Source organism: Odocoileus virginianus, chromosome 1 (assembly GCF_023699985.2).
Source record: "Odocoileus virginianus isolate 20LAN1187 ecotype Illinois chromosome 1, Ovbor_1.2, whole genome shotgun sequence".
NCBI classification, from domain to species: domain Eukaryota; kingdom Metazoa; phylum Chordata; class Mammalia; order Artiodactyla; family Cervidae; genus Odocoileus; species Odocoileus virginianus.
In genome coordinates this window covers 64,315,910-64,342,933 of record NC_069674.1, presented here as the reverse complement: position 1 = coordinate 64,342,933, position 27,024 = coordinate 64,315,910, and the positions used below count along the sequence as shown (strand labels likewise).

General features: G+C 39.2%; 1 protein-coding gene across 7 annotated transcripts in view; it reads right to left on the bottom strand.

The window, feature by feature from the left end:
• ST7 (suppression of tumorigenicity 7) overlaps positions 1-27,024 on the bottom strand; it is a 254,937-nt gene that overhangs the window by 56,523 nt on the left and 171,390 nt on the right. For all 7 annotated transcript variants that reach the window (XM_070468798.1, XM_070468806.1, XM_070468811.1 and 4 more), the window contains one exon: positions 9,619-9,733. In XM_070468798.1, coding sequence (XP_070324899.1) covers positions 9,619-9,733 — 115 coding nt within the window. The remainder of the gene's footprint in view (positions 1-9,618; positions 9,734-27,024) is intronic.

Below are 27,024 nucleotides of genomic sequence, written 5' to 3'. Positions count from 1 at the left end.
AAGGTATTAATTACTCTGACTTTGTCTACATTAGTTGTAATTAAAGTGTCAGGAAGCAAGATCCCTCTAAAGACCTTCCACCTCTTCCTCACATTTCACTTTTTTCCTCTATCACCGAGGAGAAGTACATAGGTATTGATGAAAGTAGGTAGGATACATGTATCCTGGGAGACTCTTAATGTAACATCTTAGTTACATTCCCCTGGAAAAACAGATTATCTAAGGGTTTTCCTGGTCTATATAGGTCTCGACTTCCCGGAGTTAAGAAAGAGATCACCAGAGAGCAAATGAAACTAAGTGCTTGTAGTTTAAAATAAAAGTTTTGATTCCATGAAATAAAAAGTTTCTACACTGAGATTTCCATTTGTTGTTTAAGGAAGAAAAACCAAACTCTATTAATAACTCATTTACACTTCTTAGTTGGAGAACCTAGCAAATGTCTCCCTGAAAGATAGAATTCTGCTTCTTTGCAGAGTCTGAAAGCCCTGCCACAGGAGTTCGGCATCCTACTTCTCCAGGTCTCAGGGCTTTCACACTGCGTTCACCTCCCGACCCACCTCAAGTCAAAGCTAGGCCGAGTCTGAATTCACTGTGCCACTTTCTTCACTTTGCAGGCAGAATGAAGCCCTTCCTCTGCTGAAATTGCCTTCAGGTCTCTCCATAGTCTTTAGAATAAAATCCAAACTAGAATCAAAGCTCTTTGAGGTCTGGCTCCTGCTTAACTCACCAGTGCATCTTCTGCTGCTGCCCTCCTCCACCCGTCTGCTCTGTGGGAAACAATGTTCTCCACACAAGCTGTGTCAGTCCTGCCCCAAATGTGTTTGGATGTGTTTTCTTTGCCTCCAGGACCTTCACTGTTTGGTTCAGCACAGATCCCACCTCCACAGGGGTGGTTTCTCTCATCACCGTGGGTGAGGTGCCCCTTCCATCTTGAGTTAAACTGTCGGTCTTTACACTTCACATCAACTGTCCATTCTCATTTCCCTTTCCTATTCACATGGTGTGCTTTAGGGGTTAAAGCTGTGTTTCTTCATCACTTCCTACCCACAATACAAAACAATGTTTGAAACATAGTTGGTGGTCAGTGTTTCCTGAATAAAATCCTAAATTAACATAGTAACATATTAAATTACTTTATATCACCTTCCCTCTACATGCAAACATTTACTTCTAATTTAGCTTCCAGGAGCCAAAAGTGATCTGTATTGATGTGTGCTTTAAGAGGAAGTCAGAAATGTGTTATTTCTCAACATGTATACTTCATTTATCTTTGCTTACAATTTCATGAACAGAGGAGCCTGGCTGGCTACAGTCCTTGGGGCTGGAAGCGTCAGACACAACTGAGCATGCACACACGCACAGCATTCCAGCAGAATGCATGACATTGGATTATGTTCTAAATCTAGATGTCCATTTGACAAAGCAGTATAGTGGGAAAGTGGGGCAAGAAGAAAGCAAGAGTAAAAGCTGAAGCAAGGTTAAACAAAAGTGAAATTTTTGTCCAGAAACAAAGAAAGCAAACCACACCTCTTCTGGCTCCCAAGCACCGTTTATGAGAATGGTGCTACTGAAAAAAAAAAAAAAGAAAAGAAAGGTCATCTCAGGGAAGATGACTCTTAAGTTTTCAAAAGTCATGAATGGCTCATACTAACAAACTTGAAATTCAATGAAATAATCTTGGGACAAAGTTATGTGATTATGAGTAAAGCTGTCATTTTGATGTCTCAGAAAACCCATGGGGCAAAACCTTAGATAGTACAGAATTTTTTCCAGTGATGATCTTTTTGCCTGACATTTTCCTTTGTTCATGTATAATAATAATAATAATCAAGATGTAATTTTAAAAGTATCATTACTCTTCCTATGTATGAGATTGGTCAGCTGAGGGTTAACTTCACACTGAAACCTCTAAAACAGTGTTTTCAAGGATAGCAGCCAGTAGATAAGTAAGTCCCAAAGCACCTCACAAGTAAGAGCACTGTTACAGTGCAGGTTCCATCTAACAGGTCGATCATTCACCATAGACCCTCTGAACATCTGCTGTAGCACATCCAAGAAGTGGATGCAGGGCTTGCTCTCAAAGAGTTTCTTTCGCAGTACTCCCTGCAGCATGTTTCAAACTGATTCACTGAGCACAGATTCACCCCACCTTGATTCATTATGGGTTGCTTTTTTGTTTTTAACCTCTTTCTCCAACAGACTGAAAGCGTCTTGGCAACACAGAATAAATCATATTCATCTTCAAATCTGGAAGCACCTAAAAGTATCTTCAGCATAAAGGTTTGCTAGATCCTTGCTGAATTAATTTGAAAAAATTAACCTAATTATTCCCGGTAACCACCTAAGATTACAGTGTATCGAGTATCACTTCTCTTAGTCAGAGACCAAGTGGATACGCTTAAAGTTTATGTGGCCTTGACAGATTCTTCTGGAGCCATGAACAGACCAACTGAACAAACAAAAGTGAAAAACAAACTAATGAAAATACAGCCCATTTCTCCTTTCTGTTTGTGGACCATAATGTCTTATTACTGTACCATGAGGTGATTCTATCTTCCATGTGACTGTCTTCAATAAGATTTCTCCATTTACTCCTGTTCATGATATGATGCAAAGAAAACAACAACAGATGTGCATAATTCTGTTCTTACATTTTGGGGGGGGGGGGTTCTAGACAGTATGAAGTTGTTTGGTCCCACCTTCAAAAAGTCAATCTAAGGTTGTCCCCTTTCAACAAAAGGAGAAAGCTTCACTGAAGAAATAAAAAGGACTGATATAAAATAAAAAGAACCTCCAAAAGGTGTGCCACCTGGGAAGTCAATGATTCAATCAGGAAACACCACTGATCTTAGTAACTTAGAGCGAAGGCCAGCTAAGGTGAAATGTTACCTTGGTAAATTATGATAACTGGGCCATAAGGATTACTAAAGCCAGCATAAACTTAGAGGGTTTGTTCCTAGGCCAACTCTGTGAATTACAGACGTATGCATTCATAAAATGTCTCTGATCATCAGAATTGTAGAAACTTTTCACACATACAGTCTTTACTCTGAAATAGCACCTGTGAGAAGTCCTGCTCATTGCACATATAGTATGACAGCCAACCACTTTGTAACCTCAAAGGCCCAGTCTTCATGACAGACCTACTTCTTGGTTTCCCAGTCAGCAGGGTACTCAGTGCAAAGCTATACAGGGCCATCAGTTCTCAGAGACTTATGCTTACCAGCCCAAAGCCATAGTCCATGGTGTCGGGGCGGATAATTATTTTCTTTTTTGAAGCAGCAATGTGATTATCTGCCCATCTTTTACACAAAAATTCTCTTCAACATTTGCCTGGTATCCTTGATCTTTTCCATAAGAACCAGGCCAAAGAAGGGAGCTGGACTAGGTTTCTGCACATTGTGAAGTGAAGTCACTCAGTCGTGTCTGACTCTTTGTGACCCCAAGGACTGTAGCCTACCAGGATCCTCCACCCATGGGATTTTCCAGGCAAGAATACTGGAGTGGGTTGCCATTTCCTTCTCCAGGAGATCTTCCCGACCCAGGGATTGAACCTGGGTCTCCTGCATTGTGGGCAGACGCTTTACTGTCTGAGCCACTGGGGAAACTCTTCTGTACACTACCAGATAGTAAATAAGAATGCAGATTTAGGATGGGCTTGACAGCACCAGTAAAAATGGTCTTGACATAGCTGTTGCATTTATATAACATTTGTGACTATATAAAAAGACCAGCTGTCCTTCACAGGGAAGCTTCTGATCCCAAATTTAGGGCAATCATTAGATGCCCTAATGCAGTAAGTATCTAGAAGAGTTTGAATTTGTATTTCCATTGGTACAAATTGCCCCGAGGCTGAAATGATCTGTCTTTATCTCAGGAGTGAAAATCTTGGGCAATTTTTACTTTTCAGTTTTCCAAATGTTTAAGAATTGTTTTAGAGATAAAACTAAGTGTTTCCATTCTTATTAAATATCTACACACATGTCCTATTTTATTGTTCAGTCACTCAGTCATGTCTGACTCTTTGTGACTCCAAGGACTGCAACACACCAGGCTTCCCTGTCCATCACCAGCTCCTGGAGTTCACTCAAACTCATGTCCATTCAGTCAGTGATGCCACCCAGCCATCTCATCCTCTGTCGTCCCCTTCTCCTCCTGCCTTCAATCTTTCCCAGCAATAGGGTCTTTTCCAATGAGTCAGCTCACATGTCCTGTTAGATGTATAATTAATTTTAACAAGAGGCCATAATACTTTTTAGGAGGACACAAGACAGGGCTCTTATGCTCTCATTTTAATTGACATTTTATATACGGTTTTCCATTTGAACAAAATGGGTTGAGAACAGTGGTGAAGTTCAGGAGTGGTCATCTTGTCTTTTTGTGGTGGTTAACAGTTACTGAATTCTTATTGTGTGCCTCACATTTTTCTAAACACTGTTGTTTAGTCACTAAGTCATATCTGACTCTTTTGTGACTCCATGGACTGTAGCCCACCTGACTCCTCTGTTCATGGGATTTCCCAAGTAAGAATACTGGAGTGGGTTGCCATTTCTTTTTCCAGGGGTTCTTCCCAATCCAAGGATTGAACCAGCATCTCCTGCATTGGCAGGTGGATTCTTTACTACTGAGGCACCATTGATTAACTGCTTTAATCCTCACAACAAATTACCAGCTGTGTGATCTTGGGTAAGCTGCTTACACTTTCTAAGCCTTGATCCATTTCCAGAGAAAGAAATGGAAGTTTGGAAGGTTAAGTGATTTGCTTAAGTTCACCCTCACAACCATGAGATATGAGAGTTGGACCATAAAGAAAGCTGAGTGCCTAAAAATTGATGCTTTTGAACTGTGAAGTTGGAGAAGACTCTTGAGAGTCCCTGGGACTACAGGGAGATCAAACCAGTCAATCCTAAAGTAAATTAACCCTGAACATTCATTGGAAGGACTGATGCTGAAGCTGAAGTTCCAATACTTTGGCAAAGGGTGGACTCATTGGAAAAGACCCTGATGCTGGGAAAGATTGAAGGCAGGAGGAGAAGGGGATAGCAGAGGACAAGATGGTTGGATGGCATCACTGACTCAATGGACATGAGTTTGAGCAAGCTCCGGAAGCTGGTGATGGACAGGGAAACCTGGCGTGCTGCAGTCCATGGGGTCACAAAGAGTCAGACACAACTGAGAGACTCAATAGAACTGAACTAAGTTCACTCAGCCAGTGGAAGGCAGAGCTGGGCTTGATTTCAGCAGACTGGCACCAGGGCTAGTCCTCTGCCCCACCCCCAGGACTGCCTTGGGTATCCTTAGGAGTTACTAACTAGAGACAGAGCTAGGTACTCCCAAAGGAAATGCTCACAAAGGGAGCACTCATATTCATATTCACTTGCTCTGTGAGAGTCTTCTAAAATTCAAATGCACAAATGATAATGGATAAGAAACGCGTGAATTCTTATCCCCATTCCCACCCTAATCTTTAGACAAGCTTTCAAGCTACGTGGCCTATAAACGTCTTTGAAAGGCAATCCAAAGCTGTTAACAACTTTCTCAATGGCTTTGAATAGAAGGTTCTAATGACCTTATGATCTTAAAAAAATTGTCTTTATAGCTAATGTATGACTGAAAAAAAGAAAGATCACAAATTGAATGAACATCATACATCAAATCCCTTTTGTGACTAATGAAATCAGGAACAAGGTGAGTAGAGATGGTTTCAGAAAGATAGATAAATACAGATATGCCCAGTTCTTAAGGAATAATTTTTTAAATATCTTAAAAGACAATTTGGCATCACTGAAATTCTGCACCATGGCTCCAGCCTGCCTAATTCATTCTTTATAAGAGGAGGGAGAAAAAGAAAGTCACTTCAATGAGGCTTACGTTTATGAAAAACACATGGACTCTTAAAGCCAGCTAGACCTGAATTTGCATCTCTGTTCTGCAGTTTTGCAGTTTCCAAGGAATGTGGTTTTGAAAGTTACTTAAATTCACAAGCCTCAGCTTTGCATCTGCTAAAACAGAGTAACTACCTTCTTGCAAGGACATTGTAAGGGTTATAGGTAATGTGTATAATACACATGGCACAATAAATTGTAAGGGTTATAGGTAATGTGTATAATACACATGGCACAATAAATTGGAACCTATGATAACAGCAAGAAGAGTGTTAACAGAAACAATGAAAAATACTGCCAACAGCAGAGACAGTGGAAGTAGGATGATGGTTAAGAGCATGGGCCTGAGGTCAGATGACCTCAGTTTATTCCTGCTTTCCTTTCCTCGTAGAATTCACATTGTATCGAACAAAGGCTGTTCTAAGTTTTTTTCTTTGCCCTCACAACATAGTATCTCCATGGCTTTACTGTGACATCTTAGGCTCTTCAGTTGAAGAAGTTACTTAAACTCTTTTCTGTACCAGTTACCACAGCTGTAAAATGGGCTAATAACAGTATCTACCTCATATGCTGTGGCGAGAATAAATGAGTCCATCCATGCCAAGCTTAGGATCATGTGTGACCATGACACATCATAAGAACTCAATGTTAGCTGCTGCTGTTTTTTCAGCCATTGTATGAAGGACCATCCAAAACCAACACCAACCACCTGGATAAAAATTGCTCACCCATAATGTTGGTTAACAGACTGAAACCAGAAGACCATGAAAACGCCTGAGGATGGCAAGACAGCATCTCAGACTTACCGCTGGAATAACATAAGATCAAAAGCTATCTGAAGGGGAAAGTAAAAATTAGATTGCAGTTTACAAGGAGGGGTGACCAGTTAACTGGTAATCCCTACTTGGAATCCAGGCTTGCCAAAGGACTTCCCTATAAAAGAACTTGTAAATGTCACTTCAAAAAGTCAAAGCAAAAAAAAAAAAAAAAAATAGAAGTGAAGAAGAATAAGAATGAGGCAAAGGGAATATATGCCGCCTTCCTCCTTTGCTCAGAACATGCTGTGTTTTTTCCCCTGTGCTTTGCCACATTTCTAAATCCTTTTGCAAAGGTCAGAGAAGCAGCACCAATCCCATTGTGTCACTTCCCCTCGTACTACTTAAAAAAATTCAGCCACCTAGCAAATGTAATAAAGAAGGATTGCTCTACCCATAAAACATCCAAGAAACAGCTACCCAACCAGAGCATTCCGATTTGCAAAGATAACATCTAATCCTGCTGCTCTGGGTGTGGCTCAATGGTGAGGGATGGGGAGGCTGGGGTTCAAAGTGCTGTCTCCAGCATCTCACAGATTACAATGATGACATCAGAACCAGGGTGAAGAACAGGGCGCCCCAATTGCTGTCTGTACTCCAAGCCCTCTGAAGCTTGCACTTCCTCACACAGAGTAAGAAAATTGGATAAGAACTGGGTCGAGGTCCTTTGTGTCTCCAGGAAAAGCTGCAGGGATGAGCCGGAAAGAGCCCATTTTCTGGTCCAGGGAGAAGAAGAGGCATGTTTTTAATAGTCTGGTGTGGCTGCAGCTCACTCCTCGAGAACAGGAACTTCAGCAGCCACTTCATTATATTTCTACTGTAAATGACACGGGCCTAAGCCAAGTCTGAGCCAAAACACCCTCCAGGATTCAGCTGGGGTTAGGTCATCTGCAGCCTATTGACCACTGCTGAACTCCAAACCCCTAACGAGGCATCTCAGCAACAGTATGTGTCCTGCCACTAATGAGGCTCTTTTTCCATGAATAATGAGAAAGAACATCATCTCTGTTGCCAGGTACAAACATAAACAAAGCTCAACACAGGGCCTTGGTATAGTGAGTTTGTCCATTTGCAACAAAGGAATTTAGCAAAGTGAGAGCCAAGTTTTAGTGGAGGGTGGGACAGGCTCTTGTAACAAATAATGTGAACATATGTTATCAGAATCTAATAAATCAGCTTTCGGTTGTTGTGGCATGGAGACTGTGCAATGGGATAGAGACAGACGACAGAAAGCTCCAAATGAGTTCATTGCTTTATTTTACAATCAGTCTGTAACACAAAGCTGATGATTTCTGTAATGAACTGAGATCTTCATGAAAGGGGCCTTAGGAGAGACCTGAGATCCCAAAGGCTCTATTGGCTAAACCTTTTCTCACGCCTTGATGTAGCAGGCTGAGTGCAGGCTGACTCTCGGGATGAGAACACTGAAGCCTTGCCATGACACTGCTGGCTTTGAGGTAGTATGTAGACGGCGCATGGCCACCTAAACCCACGTGCTGGGTTTCTCGGGTACCAAAAGGCCCTCAGTGTACCACAAGCATTCTGCCGCTAAGGCAGTCTCCTGGCTTAGACTCCCAAGGTCAGCCCAACAGTGAGATTCCAGCATATAAACAGAGAACAAAAGTGAGCTGACATGAAGGCCAAACAGTCTTTATTTTGTTTACTGTAAAGCGTGCCACATTTTTCTCTCTTTCTAAAATCAGTTCCATACTAGGTAGCATATATTTTCTTACACAGGGTGCTCATGTTTGCACAGGCCAAGCGGTGCCATCACTGGCTTTTAGTTTCCATCCGTTTGAGCAAGAATTAACAATAAAGCAAAACGAAAAGTCTCACAATGCCTCAGTTCCTCCAGCTGCAGGGGGTAACAACTCTAACCTATTTCAGAGATACCTTTTGAGGAACTGTATGTCAAAAATAAGACTCAAATAGTATAGTTTGCTCTATAGGTTTGATGAATTGCTAGAAATTTTGACCTGAATAATTCTTTCTTTTTTCATGGAAAGGCATTTTATTTTAAATATAGCAGTGTGTACATGTCAATAATTCTTTAAATGCACTAGAAATGCTTACTTAATAAAGAATATTTTATAAAGTAAAAAAAAATCATGTAAACAATCACTTCCTAATATCCATTTTATAAACAAATATATTTATTTTGGGGAGAGAGTTAGTGGAACATGGCAGAATAGTATGAAATTCTGCAGAGATTCTAGCAGCTAATTATGTAGAAAATTGTGTATAATTAATCAAATAGTAAATTCAAAGACAATGGCAATTGAGAAGATTTTTCAAATATCTGATGGTATCAGCTTATTTTTCTGGTTTATTAAGAAAAGGCAAAACAAAATAAGCTCATGGGTGAGTAGGATAGAATGGCAAAGGGACTGCAAAGGCTCTCATGTGAAGAAATGGGAGTTATTCTGCTAAAGAAGAGAAGACCTGGGGTGAAGGGGCCATGATTTCATCTTCAAACATTACTGAACTCTCACAAGTTTTGTAGCAAAAGCTACCAGCTGTTTTTGGTGAAGGAAATGGCAACTCATTTCGGTATTCCTGCCTGAGAAATACCATGGATAGAGGAGTCTGGTGGGCTACAGCCCATGGGGTTGCAAAGATTCGAACACGACTTAGCAGCTAAACAATAACAAAACCCAGCTGTTCTGTTGTTTCAAAGGTCTACATGACCAACAGGTAGTGGTCACAGTCAACCAGTGGGGGGTCAGTGCTGTTCCTACAGGGCAAGTGCTGCCTGCAGAGGTTCTGAGTGATTCCCGACCACGGAAATCAGGTAGAAATTCTCTAACACAATAGTTATCAAAGTGCTGTGCTATTTGAAATGATCCTTCTCATCTAATCATTGAAATACATCAAGAAGAGAGGAATACTCAAGTAGATAAAAGTACCCAAGGACTTACCGTCATACTTTGCTAAGACTGCCTGAACATCAGCATATGCTTGTAGTTCCAGGAGAGCCTCTAAAAGGTTTTCATGGATGTTGAACATGCTCAGGAGAGGGAACTCCTTCATTAACTAGGAAAGAAGAAACCAAGGAAAAATTAATGTTTCTTATTTGTTAAGATATAACTAATACTGAGTTATTTATATACTATATATAAATAAAGTATAGTATAATTTTTAGAAGTACAATTAATACTAAATTACAAGCATTCACATCAATTATTATGTTGTAAGGCATTAAACGCTTAAATTTTTTTGTGCTATTTTGGGAACAGCAACTTTGAATTTGCGAGAATCTAAGGTGGGAGAAAAATCCAAAAGTGAGGAGTTTTATGAACACTGAGGAAGATGCTTAGAGGTAGTACTGAATGTTAAAACGCCTTTAAGGCCAAATAAGGTGAAGGTGGAAAACTGTCTCCTAGGTGTTAACAGCAGTTCTGGATGGAAGCCAGAGGGTAGGAGGAGAAACAAAAGGCATTGCTCTTGAGCAGCCTGATAGCCAAGTTAAAGACAAAAAGTAGGAAAATAACAGAAGGTGATATGTGTAGAGAAAATTTGCAGGTAGTGATAGAGAATGACAGTAAAAGAAGATGTTAAGGAGTTCCTGCCTGTTGGTCTCAATAAAACAGGAGTCAAGATTATTTTTCGAGACTGAAGGAACAGGTGACAGGGAGGAAGTAGGAAGACAGCGGTGAATGTGTGGAACAATTAAGGATTACAGAGGCTGTCTTGGGACTCCAACAGACTGGAGACCACGGATTTAGAGAGTCTTCAACTGGCACTGCTGTCAAGTTTCAGCTGACAGGGCTCAGCAGCCCCGGGAGAGTGGCAAAGATGTCAAACGATGAGATTGAGCCTGGGAAAACTGAATTAGATTCAATGAAAAGTCAAGGAGCAAGAGAACAGGCTAGAATGGTGAAGGAATGATTAAAGGAAAGGCTCAGGTTCTAGACAGCAACAGGAGGAAGAGAGGTACAAAGGGAGTTAAAAGATATGATAATGAATTTCACTGCAAAACAAAGAGAAAGAAGAAAGGACATGACCAAGAATTTCAGAGTAAAATCTTATCCTCAAGAAAGGTAAATCTCACCTTAAGGAAAAGACAACCAGGTTCTTTACAAAGCAAAGTTACACACGCACATATGTACATGTGTAAGTACGTAATGATGTATTCATATATGTGTGTGTGTGTGCTCATTTAGTCATATCCTACTCTTTGTGACCCCATGGACTATAGCCCACCAGGCTCCTCTCTCCATGGGGATTTTCCAGGCAAGAACACTGGAGTGGGTTGCCATGCCTTCCTCCAGGGGATCGTCCAATTCCAGGGATCGAACCCAGGTCTCCCACACTGCAGGCAGATTCTTTACTGCCTGAGCCACCAGGGAAGCCCGTATACATATATACCCTCTGTTTAATTTACTAAACGGATAAGTGTTTTCTATTATAACACAGTGACCTCTAAAGAAGTAATACTTATTTTTTTGATGTCAACATATTTAAAGCAATTGTGCTGAGAGAAATAATACCCCTCAAAATGGACAAATTTATTATTAAACAAGAAACCAGTGCAGACACTGCAATGATTATTCACTTATTCCAAGTTAGAAACCTTTGCCATATTGTTTTGTTTTTAAAAATCCAAGAACCATTTAGCATATCTCTAAAAACAAATAATTTTCTGCAGCTTCAATGCATCATATTACCAACAAATAACATCTATCAAATGATTATGTCTTCAATAAGCCTGTCTAACCCCCCTAGAGACAGCCTGCAGTATTTCCATTGCTAGTAAAGGAAGTGAATAAGACTATATCACACATTGTTGATGTTCTGCAACCAATAAAAGTATTCCTTGTCTGGTTTATTCTGATTCTGGTTCACATCACTTTTTAATTTTTTTCTCTTTCTAATTAGTGCTTGTTAGAATTAAATCTCTATCACTCAGCATTTGGCAATACAATAAAGACATTCGTTAAACTGCAACATTTAAACATTAACCATTTTCGATCAATTCTTTAGGTAGAGGTCAAACTTCAAGGACTCAAGTCATATTCTGTAATTTAAAAACCGTAGTTCCAAATACTAGTATGTTGAAGCTTAAAAACTGAAAGGGGAATCTAATTAAAATCTAACACATGTATGCCTATGGCCAATTCATGCTGATGTATGGCAGAGGCCATCACAATATTGTAAAGTAATTATTCTTCGATTAATATAAATAAATACATTTAAAAGATCCAATGAAACTATGAGCAAACATGGAGGTCTGGGCTTGTTTAAATAGAACTTGAAGATGCTAGGAGTTGGGCAGCAGTGTTTTCACTAGATGCTTGGACAGAACATACCATGTCCAAAAAACAATCAATAAAAGAATTTTAAACATAGCAAATAGCAAATGTTGGAAAAGCAACTGAATTCATATTACAATTTGGAAATCTAGCTTTGCTTCCTGAATATAAACAAGAAGGAACAGTGAACCTTCCACCGCCGCATCTCACTCCAGTTATCACCTGGCCTTCTCCAGCCTTTCACAACAGGCTTTCTTAGAGAAGAGCCCTGAGCATTCCACTCCCTCCACTCCTCACCATAAGCTACAGTCTGGCTTCCAGCCCCACAGTTTCTCTGAATCTGCTCATCCCACATTTCCAGGTGACTTAAATTTCTCCTGTGGACACCCTCCAGTCCTTTTCTTGCTTGACCTCTGCAACATTTGACAGTTTGATGACTTCTTGAAACTCTTGTCTCTCTTGGCTTCCTCCATCCCATTTTCTTCTGGTTTTCTTCATACTCATCTTATAGCTCCTTCTCTAGTTTCCCTCTTTTCTGCTACTTAGGAGTAAGCTGTCTGCCTGGGTATGTCCCAAGTATTCTTTGCATAAACACGCTGATCTCTAGGACACTTTCATGTCTGGGGTCTCAATACCACCACTTTTGTGGGGATGGCTCCCACATCCTCATATTCTGCTCTGACCTCTCCCCTAAGCCATTACATCAATTTATAAGCTCTCTCCCTGACAGTTTTACCCGATCCATCTAACACTAGGCTCATAAATTCCTCCTTCCAAAGTCAACTCTTCAAACCTGTTCGTCCCCTTGGTATTCCCTATTTTGGAAAAGAACCATTAAGCCTTTCATTAAGAATCTCTATGGCGTGCCCACTATACCCACCTCCTTAGAGGTCTTTAAACCCCTGAATTAATATGTAAAAAAAAATGCTGGCAGCTTTCATCAAGTTCAAAGAAAATTCTGTCATGCAAAAAAACAAACATAAAACAAACAAACACTTTAAGAAACATTACCACTTCCTCTTTTCTCTGACCTTGCTACCAGTAATTTAGTTTATGCCTTATACTTGGCCTAAATTGCTCAAACAGCATCTTTCCTCTGCCTACTTCTGGAATCAACTTTTTCCAACCTACTCTTCACGTCACTTTCATAACAATTTTTCAAACAAACATACTTGAGTCCATCACAACCCTGCTTAAAAGGCAACCACTGGTGTGGGAACAGGCAGATGTGAATACAAACTGACAAACAAGACTGTTTTTTACAACATAATTTACAGTGATGAAAAATGCAAGCAACTTAAAAATTTATCTATTATGAGACATTTACATAAAATAAGATATAGTCATCTTTGGGACTATAATATATAGTAGCTAAATTATCAAATAATTATTAATGGCATGGCCTGGGAAATGTAGAAATGTGACATTACATTAGAAAAAGCAAGATATGAACAAAACTTGACAATAACATCAAGCTTTTCTTTGCTATCTATGCATAGAGACATACTTGGTTAGAAATACACCAAAATGTTTTACCAGTAGTTATTTTCTAGTTAATGAGATTAAAGGTGATTTTTATTGCTTCCTTCATATTTACCATAAGTTGTAATATTTTTTAAAGGAGTATATGTACATTCTTTACATGGGGGTGGAAAAACTCTTTTTGAGAATACTGACTTCTCTGAAGACTATAAAACATTGATAAAGGAAATTTAAGATGACTCAAAGAAACGGAAAAAATCCTATGCTCTTGGATTAAAAGAATTTATATTATTAAAATGGGAATATTACCAAAGCAATCTATAATTTTTATGCAACCCTTATCATTACCCATGAAATTCTTCAGAGAACAAGAACAAAAATCCTAATATTTATATGGAACCACAAAAGACTCAGAATTGCTAAGGCAATCTGAGAAAGAACAAAGCAGAAGGTCTAACCCTCCCAGACCTCAGACAATACTACAAGGCTACAATAATCAAAATAGCACAGTACCAGCACACAAGCAGATATATGGATCAACAGAACAGAAAAGAGAGCCCAGAAATAAATCTACCCACCTGTGATCAATGAATCCTCGACAAAGGAGGCAAAAATATACAATGGGGAAAAGACAATCTCTTCAGCAAGTGGTGCTCGGAAAGTTGGAGAGCCACATGTAAATTAATGAAGCAAGGACACTCCCTCACATCATATACAAAAATAAACTCAAAATGGCTTAAAGACTTAAATATAGGGCATGACACAAAATACTCTTAAAAGAAAATATAGGCAGAATCTTCTCTGACAAATTGTAGCAATGTCTTCTTAGGTCAGTCTGCCAAGCCAACAGAAATAAAAGCAAAAATTTTTAAATGGGATCTTGAACTTAGAAGTTTCTGCACAGCAAAGGAAATCATCAACAGAACAAAAAGACAACATATGGAATGGGAGGAAAAATATTTGCAAACGGCACAACTGACAAGGTCTTAATTCCTAAGTTACACAATGAGCTCATACAGCTCATTATCAAAAAAATAAACAACCCAATCAAAATATGAGCAGAAGACCTAAGTAGACATTTCTCCAAAGAAGATACAGATGGTTAATGAGCACATGAAAAAATGCTCAACATTGTTATTATGAGAGAAATGCTAATCAAAACCACAATGAGATATCACTTCACACCAGTCAGAATGGCCATCATCAAAACATCTACAAATAATAAATGCTGGAGAAGGTGTAGAGAAAAGGAAACCCTCCCACATCATCGGTGATAATGTAAATTGGTACAGCCACTAAGGAGGCCAGTATGGAGGTTCCTTCAAAAACTGAAAACAGGGTTACCAACAAGATCCAGCAATCTCATTTCTGGGCATTGATCTGGAAGAGAAAACACTAATTCAAAAAAATACATGCACCCCCATGTTTGCATCCTGGTGACTCAGATGGTAAAGCATCTGCCTACAATGTAGGAGACCTGGGTTTGACCCCTGGGTCAGGAAGATCTCCTGGGGAAGGGAATGGCAACCAGTATTCTTGCCTGGAGAATTCCATGGACCGAGGCGCCTGGTGGCTACAGTTCAGGGCAGCAAAGAGTTGGACACAATTGAGCAATTAACACTTTCAGTTCACTTTCCATGTTCATAGCAGCACTATTTACAATGGCCAAGACATGGAAACAACTTAAGTGTCCGTCATCAGATGAGTGGATAAAGAAGATGTGGTACATATATACAGTGAAACATTACTCAGCCATGAAATAAAAAGAATGAAATAATGTCCTTTGCAGAAACATGGACAGACCTAGAGATTAACATACTAAGAAAAGCAAGTCAACCAGAGAAAGACAAATTTCATATATCATGTGGAACATAAAAAAATGGTACAAATGAACTTATTTACAAAACAGACTCATGTGGTTAAACAAAGGGGAAAGGAGGGAGGAGGGATAAATTAAGAGTTTGGGACTAATAGATACACACTACTATATATAAAAGATATACAACAAGGACCTACTATAAAATAAATAAACAACAGGGACATATTGCATAGCCTAGGGAACTATATTTAATATCTTGTAATAACCTATAATGAAAAGGAATCTAGAAAGGAATATATATATAAGCATATTTTCATATATGTATGTATATATGTTCCTCTACCATTTAAAATCTTCCAATGATAACCCTATATGCAAAATAGAAAAAAGAGACACAGATGTACAGAACAGACTTTTGGACTCTGTGGGAGAAGGTGAGGGTTGGATGTTTCGAGAGAACAGCATCGAAACATGTATATTATCTCTGGTGAAACAGATCACCAGCCCAGGTTGGGTGCATGAGACAAGTGCTCGGGCCTGGTGCACTGGGAAGACCCAGAGGGATCAGGTAGAGAGGGAGGTAGGAGGGGGGATCGGGATGGGGAATACATGTAAATCCATGGCTGATTCATATCAATGTATGATAAAACCCACTATAATATTCTAAAGTAATTAGCCTCCAACTAATAAAAATAAATGAAAAAAAAAGAGTAATACCACAATAAAAATAAAATAAAATCTTTCAATGACTGTGCATAAACTGCCTCTTGTAAAAGGTATAGCTAGAACTCATACGCTTTGACTCAAGGTAAGGAAGAATTTTCTTAGAGTTGTCAGAAAATGAACAGATGGTCTATAGAAGTCTCCATCACTGAAATTTCATAGCGAGAGAGAGGCTGGTCACTGGGCAGGGATGCTCAAGGCGGAGGACCTTTTAAATCCTCTAATTCCAAGGGAAAACATCCCAGCTCTGAAGCATAACTTTCAGGCTCTCCCTCAGCTCAGTGCCAGACTCCTGCCTCCCCTGTCTTCTCAGGATTAAACTCTAGCCTTGTCAGACCAGACCATTATAACCATCCATAGAATTCTTTCTACAGTTACTGGCCACTGTGTTTTTATTCAGACTCTTCATACCACCTGGAATACCTTTTCTCTTCATTTACAAGGCAGCCTGTCAAAATCACCCCACCCTCCAAAGCCTAGATCAAATGCCACCTCCTAAAGTCACAGCATCATAGAAAGTGAGAGCCAGAAGAGCCCATGGAGATCATCCAAACACCCTCCTCAGTTTACAGACAGGTCCCGCCTGCCCCCACCCCTCCAAACAACAGTGAGGGCTGCAAATTCAAGTGACTCAGCCAAGTCAGTGCCGGGACTATGATTCAAACCTAGTCATCAGCACCGATTCCAAATTTCAATACATCAAAACCCTGTCTCTGGCCTGCCAAGTCTAGAAGAACTAAACAATTTTGCTGATGCTTCTTTGTTATAACACTTACCTATTTGCTTGGTATTGTGTTTGTATGAATATATGAAGATGGCTATATTACAGAGAAAAGAGCCCTCTATATTTTGAGTTATTCCTGAGGTTAAATCCCACTTACACCACTTACTACCTGTGTGATTTTGTACATATTACTCTCTGAGCCTCGGTTTTCGTATCTCCTGGGTCTTGGTTCAAATGGCATCTTCCCAGGCTCTCTCCACCATCTATCTATTGTAACCAGCTCACTCAACCATTTTCCATTGCTTCTGTCGTATTCTGAAATTATCATATTTATTTATGTAGCTGAATACTAGATAATTTAAAGAGCAAAACAATAAACAGAGTGACAGTAGGTAATACTATAATTTCAGGAGTCAGCAAAATTTCTTCTGTAAAGAGCCAGAGAGTAAAGACTTTGGGCTTTGGAAGCCATATGGTCTCTGTTGTGACTACTTGACTCTGACAGTAGAACATGAGAGCTGCCATGGACAGTACATAAATGAACGAGTGAGGCTGGGTTTCAATAAACAACTTACAGAAACAGGCAGATCAGATTTGGCCACAGGCCTTAAGTTGCGGAGCCCTGGTTAACAGGAATAAGTTTCAAAAAACAAAAAGTCTTCATAAAATGAGTATCATAGTGATATTACATTTGAAAAATAGAACATCCCTTACACACAGCTGGTTTGACAGACCATAGTCAAATGGAAAAAGGCCTACTCTACAACCCAACACTTCCTCTTCCAGCTCTGTTTCCGAGAGACCATTCACACACATTTCTGAGGATTCACACACAGGAGGAGGAGCACTGTATAAATATGCTGAATGGATAGATCAAATGAGGCATACTCATGACAAAATGCTATTCAGCAGGAAAAAAGGAATAATATATTATGTTTAATATATCTTAATGTAGACAAACATAAAGCAGCTTTGAGTTCTCTAGAAATACTCTAGGAAACAGCCTGTAGAGTATAACAATTAAAACTTTTAATGCACACAAAATGATTCTACGTATTGTTCATGGGTTTATTATACATAAACATATGAAAACTAACTGAACAAAGTTCCTGGTACCTAAGGAGAGATGGATGGCTGTGAACGGTAGTCACATGGGGGTCTATAGCTTTATATTGTTTTATGATAAAGGTTTTAATTATTAACTTACTACTATTTATTATTAACTATAATTAATTCTGAGTAGTGAGGTTATTTTTCAATATATTAAACTTTTATATATAAAGTCGCTTCCTCAAACATAGGAAGCTCATTAGATGTACTTTTCATTTGTAATTCCTCAGGAGTTTCATACTCCTCATTTAGACTTTAATTTGTTTTCCTATTTTCTAATTGCCTTTTGAAGCAAAATTACTAAGAAAAGGACAATGTCTGACTAAACAATATTTAGAGAATTTCCTCAAAAAACAAACAACAAAAAAATTTGAGCTAATAGATTTTAATGTACTGCACTTGAATCTGATAATAACGACAAGATAATGATAGTTAATCTCAGACGAACCACATCTTAGAGACCCAATTCTCCTCCATCTGAGTTCCAGAGAGTAGGGCCATGGACAGATGTGGTGTGAAGAACTATATGAATTATTGTTTTACCTTCAAGGATGCTTCAGAGTTAAGATGACTGTAAGTTCCTTCCCTCTCATCCCCTTAGTCCTGGGACTGGGGTTGGAGTTGAGGTTGGGGTTAGACTTAGATGAGACCACCTATCAAGAAAACTCCTTTGTCATAAAATTCCTTTCTGCTTCTTCTCCAGAACCACAAGGATTCCTACGACACATTGTTTTCAAAGTAAAGGAGAAGGCACTGGACATGGCAGCGGGGCTGCTGAAAACGACTCAGTGTAGGGGAGGTGGTACATTCCAAAAGTCAGGGTCACCACAGTCTTTGGAATCAGACAGACCTGGCTCCCCTACAGGGATGTGGAGTTTCTTGGCACCAGGTGAGCTGATTTTTCTCATCTGCAAGAGAAGGACAATATGCAGCTCACAGTGCACCCAGACACAAGCTGGGGCTGGAAAAGTGAGCTATTTGTTTTGCTGTGTGCAACAGTTTCCTTTTGGGGTTTAACTGCACAATATAACGTATCTTGATTTATTTATTTATTTTAAAATAATGTGCAAAAAATAGCTTGGTGACATAATTAGCCTTCCTACTAAGAAACTCAAATGAAGGCATATGATAACTACAAAGGCCTGTTTTCTATAAGCTAAGTCATTCTAAATAAATGTTTAAACTCCTATCTAGTATAGTTTTGTTTATTTATTGTCAGCTATCTTCCCTGCATTGGTAATTGCTTTCTCCTGGCAGTAAGAAATTTATATGCCCTGTTTTGCCCAAATATTACAGTTCATGTACAATGAAAACATTAACTCTCCTATGATTCCTCTAATACCTAGGGAGAAGAACATGGGATGGGCCAAGGATAGAATTTCAGTTTCAATTTTACATCATCTGGCTATTGTCAGTTCAACTTTATTTCAATGAAAGAATTTGAGACACTTCTAAGGTTAACATTTATGAGCTCAAGTAGGAGAAAAAAAAAAGGAGAGTTAATTTACTGGATTTGAAATACTCTATGGACATAATTTAGAACTACAATCTGTATGCTTTTTCTCAGCTGACTTACAGGATGAAAACAACAGTTTAAACTTTTCAAGTTTGATTTGTATCTATTTAAACATTTTACTAGTTTAGCTATCCATGCATTGTTCTTTGAGTGAGAAAAGCAATGTGAAAATTCTTACATATTTTAAGCCAGAGGTAATTAAAAGAGATTCTTAGCCAGATTCCTACTGAGGTCAATGCAAGCTTGGCCTAATTAAAGTTTATAGAACTTGGCCTGTATTTTATTCAAACAGCAGATACTATTTTCTTACAGTTGCAAGTTTGACATGGCTTAATTACAGTTTCAAATAAGGACATAAACAGAAAATAGAAAATACACTCTGTATTGCATGCCTATATTCTGTCATTGATTTTTACTGACACTGAGGGCCATGAAAGCAAAACAATTGTTTACTAGTGTCCTCAGAGGCCCAAGAGTTTCAGTTACACAGATCTCGATAAAATGCAGTCCTGAGAGGCGTAAACATACATTAATAAGAAAATGTCATTTTCAGAGTGAATCTAAAAGAAAATACTAAATTGCATCTATTGCAAAGTTATATGACCAACACATGATATTCACAGTTAGTTAAATCACTAGTTAACTACTTGTTCACTGAACTGAGCACATGATGTAAAAACATTCATCAGCAAGAACTGGAAAGGGAAGTGGAAGTTGTGTGGGGATGATGGTGAATCATCCAATGACAGCTTGGTATGAACCCCGCCCCCCAACTCTGTCCTTTGCAAAAATTCAGAGGGAAGGAAGGTTATCTAATTACCTACTTTTCTTATCAGAATTATGCTCAGTTCATTACAGAGAAAGAAATTTTCCTTAAAAATTTCTAGTGAACGAGACAAGCTTTGGATTTATACAGATCCTAATAAAAATATTTTCAATATAAAACTTTCTTTTCCATTTGTTACTCAATCAGTTAAAGATAAAACAAAGGCAGTCTGGTCATAATTTAGGAATCTTCAAAGATTCTCTTCCCCAACCTCTTCCTTCCTTAGTGACACTCTTGCTTTTCACCTCGCTCTGGTGGCCCAGTTGGTAAAGAATCTGCCTGCCAATGGAGGAGATGCAAGAGAGACGGATTTGATCCCTGGGTCAGGAAGATCCCCTGGAGGGGGAGATGGCAATCCACGCCAGTATTCTTGACTGGAAAATTCCATTGACAGAGGAGCCTGGTGGGTTACAGTCCATGGGATTGCAAAGAGTTACACATAACTGAGCATGCACATGCACACACACACACATGCATGCACACGCATGCAAGACCTCTAACATTCTTTTCCAAAAGCAAGGATCTTGAGAGTACCACTGTTTCATCTGTGTTATAATATTTTGTCAATATACACCTAAAATTTCTCCTTACTTTAAACTCTAGGGTAAACTTCAGTTTCAGGAACCCTGAAGGTGAAGGTGGAGAAGAGGGCAGAGAAGTCAGCCTTATCCTGTCTTAGGTAAATAATAATTTATACCGATCTTCAAAACTGAGAGGGAACACATTGAGTAAAACATTTTCTTTATCATCTTAAACTGCTTCAAATAGGGCTGTGCCCTAGCCCTGAAATCATGAACAAATCTGAACAATTTGATGCCTATTTCAAACAGGTAGGACACAAGCCTGGTAACAGGAAATAAGACAATAAACATCCTTCCATCTGTGATGACATGACGTGGCTCTCCAGTTCCAGGAGTGGCCTCAAGGAGCAGCTAAACATACTGGCCAACAGTTACTGCCAGAAAGGACTTTTTATGTCAAAACCACAATAACTGTGTTTGGCAGACACCCTTCCACATCCACACAGGTAATGGTAAATAACTCTAGTCAGAAGATTAACTCATCTGGTTATCTCAGGCACAGTGAACAAATACTCATCCTGACAGGAATTTCACAACAGGGTCATGCTGAAAGTTTACAGTTATCAGAAATGCTTTTATAGCAACAGGTCAGTACTCCAACCCTGACAGTCATCCACACACCACTCTGTAATCCCTTGGCCTTCAGTGTTGTTCTTCCTCCCCAAGTCTTTCCACTCTACCCTCTTGAAACCTGAGTCCATGACATACAAATTTTCCAACACATCCATTAGCTATTTATAGAACATGAGCCTGAGTTCACGGCTTCTGTCAATTTCCCAGACAAAGCTTGTGTCACCAGCAGGATGCAGGGCTGGCTTCTCCTAGTTCCCCAAAGCACATCTAGATTGTTACTGCTCAGCCCTGGGGCCCACTTCCTACTCCTCTGAAGCACACGCCATAAAGCACTAGCACCTGCCACCATCAGACTGGGTTTTCTACCAGGTGACAGACCCTCATACACTGAAGATTCTGACGCCACCTGTCTCCAACTCTTATTCTTAACCTCAAGTCCTACCCTCCATGTAGATGATTACAGTCCGTGTAAACATCCCAGCTAGTACTCAAGATCCTCAACTGTTTTACCATCTCTAAGGAAAAGACTGTGCCTTTCCTGTAGTTAAATAATCCAAGGTCACAGCCAAACTCCAGACTGTGACATCTAGATGAGGCCCATCTATGCAACTCTTTGACCAGCATCTACTGATCTCATTCATTTCCAGGTGCTCTTTCTCAGAAGCCACTGGATGCTTCTCCTCAACCCAACCCATCAACGCTGGAGACCACAGAGCTCACTTCTTAACCTTCTTCTCTGTCTACATGATTTCATATAGAGATGAACCTTTGTTCATCTCTGCACACATGATTTCATGCAATACCAGGGTTTTAACTCCTACATATATGCTGATAACTCCCAAATTCCTCACCCCTGAGTTCCAGACACATACCCAGTTGCCCTCCTGATATCTCGGCTGCTGCTGCTGCTAAGTCACTTCAGTCGTGTCCAACCCTGTGTGACCCCATAGATGGCAGCCCACCAGGCTCCCCCGTCCCTGGGATTCTCAAGGCAAGAACACTGGAATGGGTTGCCATTTCCTGATATCCCTACCTGGAGGTAAAAAGGCCATTTCAAATTTAATGTGGCCAAAACAGAATCCCTGCTTTCCCCTGAAACTCTGTTCCTCTTCTATTTGTCTTCCTTTCTATAAATGCTATGACCATCAAGAAGCCGCTCAGGCTAAAAACCTGTGGACTCCTAGGTTTTCCTGATTACACAATTTCTTTCATTCCACATCCGTTCCATTCAGTGGCTCATTTTTCAACTGGTTACTGAGAGGCTCTACATGCCAAGCATTGCTCTCCTGGGGTACAGTACTAAACATTAAAAAAAAAAAAATTCCTTCCTGAAAGTGACATTTTAGTGAAGGTGGAAAGTAAATATGCAGATAAATATATGGAGAGACCATCAGGTGGTGCACATTCTAAAGAGAATGAATGAAGCCAAGAAAGGTTTTAGGGAATGCTGGCAAAGCAGGCAGAGGCGGGTTTAAATACAGTAGTCAGAGAGGGAGGACAGAGAAGGTGGGATTGTGAAGGAGATGTTTAAGCAGAAACTGAAGCGGTGAGGGAGCCAGTCATGAGACTGGAAGAGAATTCCAGGGAAGGCTTCCAGCAAGTGAAGATCCTGAAAAGGCAGTGAGTCTGGCGCGCTCAGCAAATAGGAAGGAGGCCTGTGTGGCTGGAGCACAGTGAGCACAGAGCAGAAAGGAGGGCTGGAGAATGCAGAGCCTTCTAAGCCACTCACGGAGTTTAAGTTAAGAATGAGATGAGAGTCCTCTACAAGGTTTTAAGCCAAAGAATGACTATGTTTTAAACAGCTCATCCTAGCTTCTATGTGGAGAGACTCACACCTCAGAAAGCAGCCTTGTGTACCAGTGTACTCCTGAGTCACAGAGGCAATATCTCTAAGCCCATGGAGAGGCAGAAGGCTATGGGAGTATCTGCTCTTAGCAAGCAGGACAGACAATTGACCAGGAAGGAGATATATTCAATGCTTATGTATTGATTATTTAAAAAGGGAATGCAAAAGACCCAGATCATTGGTCTCCCATTGGTCATCACATGCACTGCTGGCTTTGCCTGCTTCATGGTTTCTGTTCCTCCTGGCCCAGGTCAGCCAAAATGTCTTTTTTCAATAATCATCTCTCTGTTCACCCTAGAAGTCAACAGCTTCACTGATTCCTGGTGACAGAAGCAGCCTGGCCAAGAGAGCAGAGACTCAGACATCAGTTCTCCCTGTACGTCTCACAGAGGGAAAAACTGTTTAGAAAAAGTCCCTAGTTGAGGTGTGAATGAGAGAAGGTGCAAGTACAGGCTAAGATAATTATCATTTGGGAAAATGGTACAGGCACTGATAAACTTAATAGCTGATTAAGAAACATAAATATAAGCATGGATTCTTAGTTAGTAGGGACCACAAGAATAATATAGTCAAAGCTATGGTTTTCCCTGTAGTCATATATGGATGTGAGAAATGGACCATAAAGAAGGCTGAGTGATGAAGAATTGATGCTTTCACACTGTGGTGCTGGAGAAGACTCTTGAAAGTCCCTTGAACTGCAAGGAGATCAAACCAGTCAATCCTAAAGGAAATCAATCTTGAATATTCATTGGAAAGACTGATGCTGAAACTGAAGCTCCAATACTTTGGCTACCTGATGCAAAGAGTTGACATACTGGAAAAGACCATGATTTGGGGAAAGGATGAGGTCAGGAGGAGAAGGGGCTGACAGAGGATGAGACGGTCAGATGGCATCACTGACTCAATGGACATGAGTTTGAGCAAACTTCGGGAGATAGTGAAGGACAGAGAAAGAAGCCTGGCATGCTGCAGTCCATAGAATTGCAGAGTCAGACACGACTTAGCAACTGAACAACAATTAGAATAGAACAGAATTTTTAAATATTGAACCACTAGACCTATTCAATAGAAAAGAAGAAACAAAGAGGGAAAGTACAACATACAGAATATGTCAGCAAAAATAACTCTAAACAGAATAATAATGATGATAAACACAAATGGGAAAAACATACGAACCAAAATTAAAAAACTGTCAGATTTGAATAAGGATGATATTCAGCAAAACATTTTACAGATCCAAATGGTCTATCAAAAAGTTACAGAAAACTTGATTATAAAATATGTAAGTACATATATTAGGCAAATCCAAATCCAAATAAGCTAGAGCAGTCCATCTTAACCCAAGTTAAAAAGAAATCAAGGCAAAAAAGTAAAAGGAACAAAGAGGGGCATTATACACTCAATAATCAGTAAGACAAAATAATTACCAACATAAATGTATTTAACAATATAGCCTCAACATATATAAAGCAACAATTAATCGAACATAGAAAAAAGGAGATACATAACATAACCACAAAAAGAAATGAATAATCAATCACACACCTCTCAGAAACTGATACAGCAAGCAAATAAAATACGCTCAGATACAGATTTGAATAACATGATTAGCAATACACTTAAACTAGTAAATACATATAGACTTTTGTAACCAACAGAAACATACTCCTTTTAAACAGATATAACATTTATGAACTGACCATACACTAGACCTCAGAGGAGGCTTCCATTAAATTTTCCCCAAATCAATACCATATCATTTATGTTCTCTAAAGATAATATAAAGAAGATTATGAATCAACGACAAGGGGCTAAAAACATACTATGCGGAATAAGATGAAATTATAAAGAAATAAAGAGATACTTACTTAGAATCAAAGGGAGCTAAGTGTTTAACGAAAGAAACTGGTAAAGAGCCAACAAACAGGGAATGGGGGAGGGGAGGAAGAGAAGCAGGAGGAACAGAAAAGTACAAGAATGACCAGAAAAACTGGAATAAAGACAAAAAGTTGACAAAATAAATAGAACCAAATCATAGTTCTTTGTAGAAGTTTTATAAAAAAGACACACCTCTGTCAAGACTAATCAGCAAAAATAAAAGTTAAAAAAGACAAAGAGAACACAAAATGAAAAGGGAGAGAACTACAGACAGAATATTTTTTAAATTATGAAATAACATTATAAAAAGCTATATGCAATGAATTTGAAATATATATAACATATATATAGTGCTTAAAACAGCCTAGTACAGAGATAAATGGGCGTAGTCATGTATTGCTGATGAGAATTTAAACAATCACAGGCAGCCATTCTGGGAAGTGTACTGGCAGGACATGCTAAAATCAATATGCATATGTCTAACATCCAACAATCCACTCCTGGCTACACACCCAGTGAAGGCTTCTCAGATGTCTATAAGGATGTTCACTGCGGCACTGCTGTGATAATGGGAAACTGGAGGCCATGTGGGGGCCTTTACTGAGGAAAGGATAAGTAAAATAGAGTAAGAGTATAAGAGACAATACAACGCAGAAATTAGAACTTGCAAACATATACCAGAGGTATAAGAAGTAAAAATAGATAGGCCTGAAAAATAATGTTGAGTAAAAATGGTAAGAAAATCTATAGAGATATAAATTAAACACACACTGCATTACATATTTTGCAAGACTGTGATGGTTCTGGTCTCTCTAAAATCAATTAGGTTTTACTTTCCTGGGATTTCTTAAATGAAAGGTATGACAATTGGAGTTCCTCATCAACTATATTTTAGAAGTGAAGTGAAAGTTGCTCAGTCATGTCTGACTCTTTGTGATCCCATGGACTATACAGTCCATGGAATTCTCTAGACCAGAATACTGGAGTGGGTAACCTTTCCCTTCTCCAGGGGATCTTCCCAACCTAGGGATTTTCCCAACCCAGGGATAGAACCCAGGTCTTCTGCATTACAGGCAGATTCTTCCATCAAACCCAGAGGTCCCATTATGTTTCCTCTATATAATGGTTTCCTTACCTCAGCAAAGTGAAGATTTGTTATGATTCACAAAAAGATCAAGATGCCATATGATAAAAATGAGTAATGTGCTCTCTCAAATACAGCATGTTAAAAACTGAACTCCTAACCTTTCCCCTCCCCAAACCTGCACGTTTCCACATCTGAGCTAATAGGAACTCCTCTTCTTCCATGGGAAAATCCTTGGAAGCGTCCTTGCCTTCTCTCTTTTTCTCACACTGCATATATACTGAAGGTTCAGCTCAACAGTGGACTCTACTCTCCACATGAAAAAACGTGGGCCACATATATGAAAAACCCCGACACTGACAGTTAGCTTATCAGCCACATATTTATTATGCTACGAGCAAAACTTTCATGTATATGACATGTGTAAATAAATGAAACACTCTCATCTGCCTCAGGGATTATCTGTCACCAGCTTTTCACTGGGAATATAGAGTATAATGCTGATGAAACTGTGCTTCATCACTACTGATGCAACAAGGTAATAAACAATAAATCTATTATTTGCTTATTAGTTAAATAACTTTCCTTCCTATATAATCACTAATTCTAATAACTTATTAAATAAGTTAACTCAATAAATCAAGCAAATCCAGAGAAGCAAATCATGATAAAAAAGCAAAGGTCATATAAAGTTTACAAAGTCGTATAAACTCTGAAGATCAGTGCGTAACATAGCATTCGCTTTCAAAATTCACTTTTTCTTTATTTGTAAGTATTGCAAAGATAGACTCTAGAAAACATGACAACAAACACTTCAGGAACACTTACTATGAATTAACATATTTTGCTGCACACTTTGTCTTTAGTTCAATGATATATGTGGTTGTTTTAAAAGCTTGAATGGAACTGT